The sequence below is a fragment of the Cylas formicarius genome, unplaced genomic scaffold (assembly GCF_029955315.1).
Source record: "Cylas formicarius isolate icCylForm1 unplaced genomic scaffold, icCylForm1.1 PGA_scaffold_3__17_contigs__length_32017465, whole genome shotgun sequence".
NCBI lineage: Eukaryota > Metazoa > Arthropoda > Insecta > Coleoptera > Brentidae > Cylas > Cylas formicarius.
This window is the reverse complement of record NW_026844326.1, coordinates 23036799-23050795: the sequence shown is the minus strand read 5'-3', so window position 1 is coordinate 23050795 and position 13997 is coordinate 23036799. Positions and strand designations below refer to the sequence as shown.

At 35.4% G+C, this 13997-nt stretch overlaps 1 protein-coding gene across 1 annotated transcript; it reads left to right on the top strand.

The window, feature by feature from the left end:
• The first annotated feature begins 2406 nt into the window (after positions 1-2406).
• Positions 2407-11986, top strand: LOC132699032 (probable multidrug resistance-associated protein lethal(2)03659). The gene is made up of 10 exons (XM_060665485.1): positions 2407-2598; positions 2727-2957; positions 3646-4076; positions 4131-4287; positions 5349-6563; positions 7949-8531; positions 9128-9278; positions 10398-10628; positions 10818-11270; positions 11516-11986. The coding sequence occupies exons 1-10, from the start codon at positions 2522-2524 to the stop codon at positions 11968-11970; spliced, it is 3984 nt and encodes a 1327-aa protein (XP_060521468.1). The 5' UTR covers positions 2407-2521; the 3' UTR covers positions 11971-11986.
• Positions 11987-13997: the final 2011 nt, after the last annotated feature.

The following is a 13997-nucleotide window of genomic DNA, read 5'->3' as shown; positions in this document are numbered from 1 at the left end:
AGTTTTGAGTTGCACTAAAATTTATAAGTAAGTTCCAGGTGGACAAGTTGGCGTTTAATTGTCAATCCCAATTATATCTGCTTCTCCTATAACACCAGAATTTACTCTTCATAAATAAAGGAAGGTTGTAGTGCCCAACCCGCAAGGAATAACCTCACATATACAACATATATAACGTCATGACCAACCGTCACCACTTCACTTCACTTCTCGCCTCAAAGTAGAACAATTTCTATATTTATTCTATGCAAAAAATTGATAAAGAACGACGATTGTGATTTCCATAATTGAGTTGCTCTCAAAAAAGCGATATTTTTACTCCCTATCTGACATACGAAAGTTTTATGATTTTTATTGAACTTTTAAAATTTTTTGTTGGAACTTGCCAAAATAAAATGTTTTGATAGGTTTTAATAGAACTCCCCTGTATCTATATTGTTGCAAATTCTTATGTGTTAATTCTGATTTAAAAAATACAAAAGTACATTTGTGACATTTCGCCAATTAGTTTTATAAATATAAGAGTTCAAAAGTTCTTTATTTTGTAGATCGCAACTTGTATCAAATATATTTATCATTTATCAAAAGGGTTATTCCGAAGAAAAGAAGCTTGGTATCATTAAACGATTTTATTTAAATGACTATGTAAGTGTATCTAGAGCTAGTAACTAGAGAGATATGTGTTCACAATATATGCTAACTTTTAATGTGTTTTATCAAACAGTATTTATTTATTTTTCAAAATTAATGTTGTCTCCATCAAAGTAATCTCCGCAGATATAATACACTTCTGCCAACGTTTTTTTTTCAATCCTCGAAGCACTTCTCGTAAGCACTTTCTGGTATAGCCTTTAGTTCTTCCAGATATTTTTTCTTTATCTCCTCAATCGTTCCCAACCTTCGTCCTTTCATGGGTTTCTTCACTTTTGGAAACAGGAAAAAGTTGCAGGCGGCCATATCCGGTGAATAGAGTCTTGATTGATAAACCCATTATTCGTCACCAGTTATGACCTTTTTGAGCATATCAGGATCATCATTGACGGCGGTTATCAGCTCTTGAGCGATGCTCCTTCGGCGGGAATTAAGCAGTTTCGGAACAAATTTTGCTGGTACACGTTTTATGCCCAAAACTTAGGAAAAAATTTCATTGCATGAGCCAATAGATATGCTGATGATGTCTGCAGCCACTTTTCTAATAGTGATTCGTCATCGGCGCCTTCTCGGTCATCTTAGAGCAGCTCGTATATTATATTATATAAATACTACTAAAATATTATATAATATTTTATCGTACTTTGAATGTTTCCTGCTTTAAATATTCGTTTTTCATCACTTATTTATTACCATTATTTGATTTATTTCATCATATTTCATGTGATCCATTTTCATACTTACCTTTGACTGTTGAGTCGACATTTAGCACTGCAGGAATGACCAACACAAAAGAAAAACATTTTTGGTAAAGAGAAAAAATAATACGATTTGTTGAAATTGAAGAATCTGTTAATTCAACATGACAACATGGTGATTATTATCCATCATTGCTCATTGCTCATTAAGGTGGCTATCAAATAATCCAGATAGCGCTCCACTTGACGTTTTCGCCCTGGGGCTATCTAAAGACAGGCTTTCTCTTGATTTAAATAGACATGTGTATGATTATATCTACGAAGGCATTCAAATTTTTAAAGAATTATTCAGAAGTGTATTTTGAATCACAAAATCACAGAAGAATAGCAACTTGAAAATGCAGCAGTTAATAACAGTGTGAGTTAAGAAATTTATTCTAGTTAAGAAATTGAAGCGAAAATGATATTATGGACTTATTAGTTGCAATTGCGTTCGTCATGGCTAATTATTAAATTTTAAGACTTAAATGTCATTTTAATGATATGTTGAAGTCTGAACTTTGAAAGTTAAATTAGAAAAAAACATTTTCCCACTTAGAAAAACACCAATCTGATAAAATTTGACATTTTACAATATTTTTTGACAAGTTCGGTTAAAAATTATTAAAGTTCAATAAAAATCTTACTACTTTTGTATTTGCATTTTTTTTGTATATCTTATGAGCGACAGATAGCTCTTATAGTTACTAAAATTTTTGATAGAAGCATCCAAGTTGGGTCCATCCTAAACACATTCGTATACTTGTCAGAGGCACAAGATTTAACGATCATTTCATTCCATTTGACATCTTGCTTGATCAAACTTTCGGTTGAAACTAACACACCTTATCGCATCAACCCTGGTGTACCTCAGTTATTTCGCCGAAACAATTGCATTGACAAATAAGTTTAAACAAACAAAGAGCTCACCGTTAAGATTGCAGAACAATACATGTATAATTAGGTTTAATCTCTTTGCTACTTGATATTTGATTTCTGTAATAATTGTTATGGAATACTTAACATTTTATATTTTACTGCGCGTTAAGAGACGGTATCGAGTGGCGAATTTTGGAACATAGGTTTTTCCGTATATGGCACCAAATATATTTTAAGAAGGAGCCGATAAAAAAATGGACCACTACGGAGAAACAAAAAAGAAGAAAAATCCCAGAGAAAAGGCGAATATATTTTCTTTGCTAACATTTTCGTAAGTACATCCTACCAGCAACAGGTACTATCCAGTTAAATTATAATTAAAATTATTAAAGGAACGAAAAATGTTTTTCTATAAACGCCATCGTATCACTGAAAGATAAATTGATGCATTAATTCCAGATACACTGCTGGACTGTTCAAAAAATCTACTAAACGAGACCTTGTCGAGGAGGACATTTACGATGTTATCGAGCCATGCAGGTCCAAAATAAACGGGGACAAATTCGAAAAGAAATGGCGCGAAGAACAAGAAAGAAAGAATCCGTCGCTGGTGCATCTACTTTGGGTTTGTTTTGGTTTAAGGTACCTTTTTTTGGGCGTCATACATCTGGTTGTAAAATTAACACATAGGTAAGTTAATCAGAAGTAGTTAACTGTCATAGCGTAAACCGTTGTTTCGCCGAAGTTGTACGCGAAGGGTAAATCATTGGGGTATTTTAACGTACAACATTATGAAATTTCAGGGGGATTGCAAGGAATTTTACAACACATTGGGGTATTTCTGGGAATTAGGGGAATTTCAAACATTTATGGGGAATATCAATATGTACATACATTTTGTCAGTGATTTATTTCTTCCTAGTTGTTGTATTTTAATGGTCCACTTCTCAAAATTAGTAAAACATAAAAATCGTCATCATATTAGCATTGTTTCAGATGTAAATGTAATTGTTTTTTTCGAAGCCAGGATAGTAGGTGATACCGGTCCACCCCCAACTCAAATTTTCAAAGTTGTAGAGAGTGGTATGCTTATGTTGCTTTTTGTTGTCAATTGAATTATGTACCTTTTTCAACGATATATAACTTATGTTTTAAAAATAATTAAGAACAATCTTTCTCCAATTAAAATATGCTCCTATTTTAAGTGTCGTTCTGGAATTTCCTAAGTATCATTCAGTGGTTTTTTTAAAAATTGAGCTTAAAGATTTTTTGATTTCTATTAAAAGTTTCATTTCTTTGTGGTTTTAAAAATTTATTTATGCTGAAAATTTCTAAAAATAGCCGACCCTAATTATGTAGTTTGTTCTGTTAATTTTAGCATACTGGAACCAGAAGCGATAGGAAAGCTGGTCTCTTATTTCAACCCGAACCAAACGCGGATAACCTTTAACGATGCCGTTTACTACGCATCCATCATGATCGGTCTAAAACTTTTCGACACGTTTTACTTTCAAAACTACGTGATTTTTTTGCAACAGTTGGCCATTCGAATCAGAACGTGCTTCTGCTCATTGGTCTATCGAAAAGCCCTCAGGCTAACACCGGAAGTCATGAACGAAATCGGCCTGGGAAATATCATAACCGTCATCACCAAGGACGCGATGGTGTTCGAAAAAACCGTCTGGTTGTTAAACGACGCGTGGATCGACGTCACCAAGATTATTGTGGTTTGCTATTTGATTTATAACAAAGTCGGACCGGCTGGGTTGGTGGGGGTAGCGGTACTATTCGCTGTAGTACCCGCGCAAGGTAGGATTTATTACTCATTCCTAGTGACGTCACTGTTGCTTCTTTTCGTTCCAGTTTATGTGGGAAAACTAATAAAGGACCTGAGGCTGAACCTTAGTGCCAAAACGGACGTGCGCCTTCAAGCTACCCAAGAGACCTTGTCCGCTATTAAAATAATAAAAATATACACCTGGGAAAAAATATTTTCCAAACGAATTGAAGAAAAACGAGCGTAAGTACGGCGAAATATTCTATGCAAATCTTGCATCGCATGATGGATTTTGTGTAGTATCTAAATCTAATTATTACTACTAAATTTATTACTTATTTACAGCATTTGGGATGTGGGGTCTAAATAAGTGATAGACGAGTCAAAATCAAATTTGGAATTTTGGAATAGTTTCGTTTTTTAATAAAACTGTCATTAATATCCAAGAAACTATAGTTCCATTGGTGCTCGGTTTCAGTCCCTAACAATCAGCAGCGCCCTTTAAAATTCCTAACAGACTTCAATTTTATTTTTAGCAGATAACCAAAGCCACAGGTTCACCACTCGATAACACTTTCAGATTTAACATGTTTCAACTTTAGTTTCTCTATTTTAGAATAGACTAGACTAATCAAATTGGGAAATTCCGTGCAATTTCTCTCAATTTAGATGTCTGTCATAAGCGTAGGTAAATTTGGTGCAATAAAACAATTTTTGATCTTCCAGTATTGTAATTGTACCTTTCATTTCAACAAAGGATAGCTAAACTATCTACTAACCTATAATATCAGTAACAGAATAAAATGTCGCCATCATTGGGAATATTTTCTGTTAGCAAAATGTGTATAAATTGACTGTAAAAATGCCAACATTATTTTTAAATGTCCCATATGATTGAATATCGTAATATATTATAATAACACACATAAAACACTAGAGATTGCGTAAATTCAAACAAAAATAGTTATCTTTTCAAAATATTGAAAATAAAAACGAAACATTTCAAGCATAGGTAAAAAAGGATTTTTTTTGCAAGTATCAAAAGACAATGTAAATAATTATCAGAATCATTGATTGAACTAAATCCGTGTGGTACTACTAATACTACTAAGTATTCATGGGGTCACTCTGTAGTCTCCACCGACGTGGACTAGAAAGCAATAAATAACCATATTTTTCTGAAACACTCTATACAATCTGTAAATACAATGTTCGTCTGAATAGTATTCAGAACCGTGAGAATTTCTTAACACTGTTATTGTTTTTTAAGTGTGTCCTAATTAATGTTAATTTTCCTATTTCAGGAAAGAAATGAAATATCTGATGAAGGCATTCTACTACAGATCTATCAATATGATCATCGGAATTTTCACGTCGAAAGTGGGCCTCTATGCGCTGATCATCACTTACATTTATGTAACCGAAAACGCCCAGGCCGACGTCATATTTTACATCATGAAAAACTTCAGCGACATTCAACGTTCGATAATTATCCTGATTCCGTTCGGGCTGGGAGGCGGAGCGGAACTGTTGGCGTCCTCGTCGCGTATCAACAAAATTCTCCAATGCAAAGAGTTGGCCAGAGAAGACCACAGAGATTACGACGAGCCGAAACTAAAAGTTAGCAACGTAACCGTGAAGATCGGCAAAAAAGAAATTTTGAAAAACGTTTCGACCGAAATCAAACCTGGTCTGACCGTTGTGACCGGCCCTCTGGGATGCGGCAAAAGCGCTCTAATCAAACTATTCTTAAAGGATTACACGATAGACAGCGGAAAAATATTCAGGGATGGGATATTTTCCTATTGCTCCCAGGACCCCTGGCTTTTCCCCTCCTCTATCAAACAAAACATCGTCTTTGGTGAGCCGTACGACGAGAAACGCTACAATGCCATAATAAAAGTTTGCGCACTCGAATACGACCTTGACTTGTTCGCCAGAGGTGACGAAACTATCGTGGCGGACAGAGGTATAAACCTTAGTGGCGGGCAACAGGCTCGAATCAACTTAGCCAGGGCGATATACAAAAAAAGCGATATCTATCTTTTGGACGATCCGCTGCACGCGCTAGACCCCCACGTTCAAGACTACATCTATCAGAATTGTATCAAAGAGTTTTTGAAGGATCACATATGCGTCTTGGTTACCCACAACGTCAAACACAAAAACAACTCGGACAATCTTATATTGATGAAAGAGGGCGAGATTGTGTACGACGGAAAGTCCGACGAAGTCAAGACCGAACTGCTGAAGGAAATAGAGGAGGAGGAGGAGAAAATTGAGGCGGAGCACTCGCAGACGGACGACGAGGTGGCAGACGAAGCCACGAACTTGATAAAGAGGAAGTTCACGAAACAGAAAATCTACAGCGAAGTGAAAAAGGAAGGAAAAGTGGATTTCGGAGTCTACACGAAGTACTTTTCGTTTGGCGGTGGTTTTATTATTTTCTCCGTCATAACAATTCTATTCTTGGTGTCTACCGGAACCGAAACTTATTCATCTAGAGAACTGACAAACTGGTAAGTAAAATCATTTCCCATTGTGCTACTGTCAACTAACATTTTTCGAAGATGAAGGTTTTATTTTAAGGATGTTTTTCAGGGGTTTATAAGATATATTAGCTTTTATAACAGTTTTGCATTGCATTGCATGCAGATCGTTTCCGTTACTTTATTTATAAAATCTTTGGATGGTTACGTCGGTTTTTTAACAAGGTTCTCTAGCGTTCTTAAAAACTTTATTACAACACTTAGTCTAGTAGAGCAAATAAATAAAGAACTCAAAAGCAATTGGTCTTCTAGTTGCTTTTAATTTTATATCGGTTACGAAGTTTTGTATAAATACCTTGTGGGTATAAAACTGTAAATATATTCCAAAAACACTTTAGATTTTATTGCAAGAGCAATATTGATATAACACATCTGATAAATTTTATAAATGTCTTCAAGGTGTTTTATATTATTTGATAGCCCATGTAAAGCTATAAGTTTTCAAAAAATTAAATTGGTCAAGCGTCTCTTAATGCGCTGCCATTGCCATTGCCATAAATACCTTCGTAAAGCAATATTCCTGAAACTTGAAGACATTTAAGACTTCAAAAATATCCAATTAAAAATTTTTTTACCTAAAATTACGGTTTAACGCGCGAGGGCGCTTCAGTTTTAGGAAGGTTAAAAAACAAAATTAATTTGATTTAATGGTTATTAAGTATAAATCCATTACTGCCAACTTTATATTAAAAAGAAAATACAGATAGACACGAAATAAAATATATTGTAAACAAAACGGTATGGATAAAGGTACAGCGAAAAAGAGGTGTTTTTTTTATTTGTGTGTGTGTGTGTGTGTGTGTGTGTGGTGTGTGTGTGTGATAAAAACTCTAGGTAGGTTTTATAACAGTAAAAAAAATGGTATTTCTTGCTGCTATAAAATTTAATTAGGTTTTATAAAGGCCCAAATAAAAGGGCAGTAAAAGTAAAAGAGTAACGCGAGTTATGTTTCATGGGTTCTCAGGTTTAGTTGGGCTCCTACCTGAGCCTATTTTGCCGTGAATCTTGTCTTCTATTGTTATTAATTACCTTCCATAGTCTGATAACTTCTAAAATTTTCCGTGTTTTTTATAGAATATTCCAACCTTCTTCTAAAAATATGTATTGGTCTTGTCTTTCGGGTTGCAGCAGACTTGAAATCATTTAATGTAGTTTTCACATTTTTAAAAACGAATGAAATTTAAAAATACTCGGCGGCAGGCGTTTTTTTGTATATACGTGCATTTTAATTATAATCGAACAATTTTTATCAATTCAAAAATAAAAAATAATAACAACAAGAATGAAAGTATGAAATTCGGAAAGATCTGGTCTGTCTCATTTAACATTCTTGAATAATTCCTCTTGTGTTTTAGGATCAACTTGCAACAGGATATAACTAATTTGAAGATGAACGGCACGTTCGCTGTAAAAACTAGCACAGAGTCAACCAAGACATTCAGCACGGCGAAAATTTCTACCGAAACTTCAGCGTATACAAACGCACCAACGTTGAAAAGGTCGGAAAGAGAGGTTACTGAAAATAACACGGTCCTACTTGACAACAAAACCGTGGAGTTAAGTTTGCCAACTTATCAATTTGCAAGCTTTGAAGGAACCACTATTTCGTATATCCAAGAGCTAAACTCGACCACAAAAAACAATACGCATCAAGATTCAGTGATGGCTGCGTTGGAAGCTCAAGCCAAGTGGAGCTTGAGTATTTATTCGTCAACCATATTCGCATCAATCATAGTGGACTTGATTAAGCAATACCTCATTGCTAATTTCGCGAGAAAAGCTTCAGTCAATTTGCATAATACGATGATCGAAACGCTCACTACTGCGAAAATGTCCTTTTTCGACAGTTATTTCGTCGGCAATATTTTGAACAGGTTTTCTCAAGATCTGAACGTTGTAGACGAACACTTGCCTCACACTGTCAGCGGATTTATAATGGTAAAGAATTTCTTTATTTATTTTTGCCTTGCATTACCCAGTCACTTAGTTATAGAGGATGTTTCGAATATAATGCATCAAATGAAAACAGCAGCCAAAATGAACATTGTACCAATTGTACCAGTTACTGTGAAACCATTTGCCAACCAAAGTTCAGCAACAAGTTGCATCACACAGCACACAGGGTGTTGTTCTAAATCTTATTAAACCTATTAATTGAATTCTGGTTATTATTCATGTCGTATATCAAATTGTACCAGGGTGCAAGTGTTTACTTCAATGTATAAACAACTCAAATGATATATTACATTACGTTTTGCAAAACTTCTGGATTCCTCCTGCGTCGGCTTTTGCTGAGTCGAATTTGCTGACGTTTCGCCAATCATCCTGTTGGCTTCTTCAGAGCTTGACTGAAACTGACTCGCATTTTACTCTGTACCTGCTTATATATTGTTTGAGCGGGGCGGAGCTAAATGAGGGGTGTAAACACCGTCTTGGATGACACCTCCAGAGGCTATCGAAAAGCTCAAAATACTTTCAATAATTTTACGAATTTGTTGTATTTATGTAGTTTAATTTGCATTTATTTTTTTTAGGTATTGCTCTCTTCAACATCTGTTGTAATATTGGTTGCTAGTGTCAACGTACAATTTTTGATTCCAGCAGTAGTATTGGTGATTTGCATGTACATATTTAGATGTATTTATATGCCGACCGCCAGAAGTTTGAAAAGATTGGAAGCTGCAAGTAAATATAACTTATTTGATTGATTAAGTTATTTAGCACATTATACTACTCTAATTTAAGAGGAATAGTATAAACAATGGCAAACTTACTATTTACAAAACTTCTGGATCCTGCCTCGGTTGTTGTTAAGTAGAACTTGCTAACGTTTTGCCAATCATCCTGTTGGCTTCCTCAGAGCTTAACCGAAACTGGTTTGCATTTTACTCTGTTTCTGCTTACATATTGTTTGAGAGACTTGGAGCTAAATGAGGGGCGTAAACATTGTCTCGGATGACTGTTTCCCATATTGGTGACTTTGGAAGTCTGTCACCTGTCACCAATATGGAAATCAGTCATCCGAGACGATGTTTATGGCCCTCATTTAGCTCAGCCTCTCAAACAATATATAAGCAGCAAGCTTCATCCAGTTCTACATCTACAAAACACTGCAATTTATGAAGAAAAATCAAAGGACAGAACACTAACAACTTAAAGCGCAGATGATATTCTGTGTTTTTTTTGTATAAAATTAAAATATCTGCTTCTTTGTCCTACAGTTTAATCTTTTGTCATCTAAGTACTTGTTACATGATTGTTTTACTATTAACATTGTCGAATTGGACAGTAATGGTTTCTTTCGACTATATTTTTAACTCCACCGATGTGTGATAACGGACTAATTTTTCAACTAACTAAACTATAATTCTACTCCATTAGTTAACAGCAAGCTTGGTTGAATGTTTATTGAAAATCATCAATGTGGTGGGAACTGGAAATTCTGAAATAAAAATCAGTGTCGCAGTAAATAATAAGAGTGATTAAAATGTGCCTGAAATTGAAAAGCTATGGAAAATTCAACAGAAAACAATCGAAAATTTATCGATAGGAAAATCAATTAAAAAATTCTACACCGAAAGGAGAAAAAAATAAAAATCATTAAATTATGGCTAAGGATGAAATATAACTTCATCTCGTGAAGTGTTTATAGCAAAATTTATCAATTTAAACCATCTCCTATTTCATTCAGGTCGGTCTATTAAGTTTGCACCATGTCCACCAATTTGAAGTTTCCTAAATTAGCAAAACATACTAAAACTGCGTTTGCAGCAATTATTTTATATCATACCGACTGTTTTTCAGCTCGAAGTCCCTTAATTGGTCACCTGAACGCATCCATAGAAGGTGTCACTACTATACGGGCGTCTAAGGCTCAGAAAATCCTCGAAGAGGAGTTTGACAAGCACCAAGATCTTTACACCTCGGCCCACTATATGACCTTCTGCATAAGAAGCGCCTTCGGGTTTTTCATGAATCTCTTATCGACATTGTTTGTTGCCGCTATCGTAGGAAAGTTGCTTCTCTTTGGATCAGGTAATGTAATATTGCCAGATGTACTTTTATCTTGCGAGCTTTATGATAAATGTAATAAATACTGAATGCACTTTTTTCAACGAACTAAATATATTAAAAAATAGGTAGGATAACTACACATTTTCGTACAGTCCGTGTTTTATGATTTGATTTTGGCACCTTGCCATATCTCCAATAAAATTTTCACAGGTGAAGCCTCTGGGGACGTAGGCTTGGCAATCACAAAAGCGGCAACGCTGGCTTCTTTAGTTCAATGGGTTTTATCCTCATGGACCGAGTTGGAGAACGATATGACCTCGGTGGAAAGAGTTCTCGAGTACACCGTAGTGCCTCAGGATGACTACTACGGCCAGAAATTGCCCAATTGGCCGTCTGGTGGCGCAGTAGCCTACCGAAACGTTTCTTTGGCGTACAAAGATGAAAAGGTGCTTAAAGACATCAGTTTCGAGGTCAAGTCAAAGCACAAAATCGGCATCGTCGGTAGAACAGGCGCTGGAAAATCATCGATAATTTCCACGTTGTTCCGGTTATACGACTTTGAGGGAAATGTGTCTATAGACGGTATCGATACCAAAACTATTTCGCTCGATCTGTTACGTGACAAGATATCCATTATTCCTCAGGACCCGTTGCTATTTCAAGGTAAGTAACTCTATCTATGGTGCTATAAGTCCCGGTTTTGACATGTCCTCTTCCTTCAAGTAAACGTTTTTACCTAATTCTAATAATGTTCATTGTTATGAATTTACGACGACTCATTTTGGAAAAAAATATATATATATTCGATGGACAAAAAACTATTGAGCGAACGATATTTTTCATTTTCACGCTATGGACTATTTTGACTCAAAAAGCACATTCCTAACTTATGGGCTGTACAATTCCAGGAACCATACGAGAAAACATCGACCCGTTAAGAAGGTACTCCGATGCGGAAGTTTGGCAGACTCTGGACCAAGTTCACATGAAAGAGCACATCGACACGCTGGAACTGGCCATCACAGACCACGGATCGAATTTCTCGACAGGCCAGAGGCAGTTGATTTGTTTGGCAAGGGCAATAATAAAGAAGAACAAGATCGTCGTTTTAGACGAGGCTACTTCCAATATGGACCCCGAGACCGAATTTCTGGTGCAAAAAGTCGTGAGAGAACAGTTTGCCGACTACACCGTATTCATTATCGCGCACAGATTGCGATCGGTGTTGGACTGCAACCAAATCATAGTGATGGAGAAAGGTAGAATAGTCGAAATGGACGAACCTCTACGTTTGCTGAACGACAAGCGCAGTTTCTTCGCCAAGATGCTCCAGGCCGACAACGCACATCTATTCGATAAATGATAGAATTAAACGCTTGCTGTTTATTTTTCTTTCTGATATTTATTTTCGAACCCTATTCGAAACTAGCGTGCATCTGACTCGATCTGACAACGCAGATTTCGCGATGTTTTGAAAAATATATCGGAAAATTCTTTCCTACCAGAAAAAGAGTGCTTTTTGATATCTTCTACATTATTGGAGATATTTTTATCAAAATTATTACATACATGCATGATGCGTCAATATAGCAAACTATGTTATTATTGAAGACCAAAAAATACCGTGTGCATATTATTCACTTTTATGAGACTAGGAAAATGATATCGTAAGATTTCGAAAAACACCTGTAGCTTGTGAATTATGAGCTCTAGGTCGAGGTGGTAAAGTCAGTTTTTCTTGGGGTGTGGCACATAGTAGTTATTGGACCTTGAGACTCGCTTTTTTTGCCCTTTCAGACTACCCACGCGTCACCTTCACTTCCGTCACAGTATTATGTTGTCTTTTTTAAGCTTACTGAAATAACTTTTTCATTAGCTACTTTTTCTTTCGATGATGTATATGAGGCGCATCAGTGTAGTTTTAGTTTACATTTATTTTCCCTTGACTTTTCTTCTGCAGTAGTTTTTTTAAACTTCTAAACACTGCAGATGTTGTGAGGTATAGCCTGTCTCAATCTTCATCGTGTTGGCTTTCTATGGATCCTTCCGAATAAAACTTTAACAATGTCATTACCTATTGTTATGGGGTAAAGCCATTAACAAAAAATGTATTCCTACTTGAGTGATAAGGCAGGCGTGAGTCGGGTATACTTCTTTCTATCTGCTATATTTCTTGAGTGTTGTAATTTTGTGGCAGTGTTGAATAGTCGTCTTTACTGTGCGTTTCGAAAAGGCTATTTTACACTATTTAAGGCTATTTACGAGGAACAATATCATTTGTCGTTTGATGCAAAACCTTTAATTTGTCGAGGACTTATTAAACAAGAAGAGTTAAAAGAAACCTGCCTACTTACAAAAACGCCAATATCGTCGATAAGCGGAGAATTGAAGAAATTGAAGAACAGGAATAACCGTAGTCATTGACAAACTCATCGTATAGACAATAGTGATCAGGACGTAATAAGAAGGAAAATATATTGCCTTTATCAAAGCGAATTTGTTTCTACCTTGGATGAACTGGCAAAGAAGTTAGAAAAAGATCAAACCAATATAAATATAAGCCGTGACACCCTCCAAAGAGTTGTTTGTAAAATGGAATTTAAGTACCGCAAAATAGACAAAATGCAAGTGGTAATGGAATCACACAGATTACGTACTTGGAGATTTAATTACCTTGAAGAAATTAAAAGATATATATTAGACAATAGATCCATAATTTACTTTGATGGATGATTCCATTTAAAACTGTCAGTCGAAAGCACCTTTAAATAAAGGAAAACGCATCACCATAATATACGTTGGGTCAGAACTGCTCGCTGTTGTCTGTAAATAATATTAAGGATTCTAATTTGGTATACCATGAGGATACAAGTGCCGAAATTTTGAAAATTGGTTTCAAAATAATCTTTTGAAAAAGTTTCCCAATAACAGTGTTATTGTCATAGATAATGTAAGCTACAGCCGTCTGCTACCAAAAGCAACGCCTCATCAAGTTCAGAAACCAAAATCCAGGAATATTTGTTAGAAAGTGATATTTATTTTTGAACTCAGTTACAAAAAAGCGCAACTTTTGGAAGTCCTATGCAATTAAGAAACGGTATGTACGCGCTAATTTGGCTGAATAGACTGGGTTTACTGTTTTACGTCTTTCTCCATATCATTGCATGTTTAACCCTATAGATAATTTATAGGACCAAGTAAAATCAAATGTCAGAACAGAAAATGTTGTTCCTACGTTCAGACCCAGTGTTATAAATTTGTTAAAAATGTAATTAATAACATACCAATTGAGAGCTGAAAAAATTCAGTACAGCACATTTTGAATATTGAGTACTCTTACATTTCTATACAAAAAAACTGTGATATTGAAACAGAATTAGATACATTTAG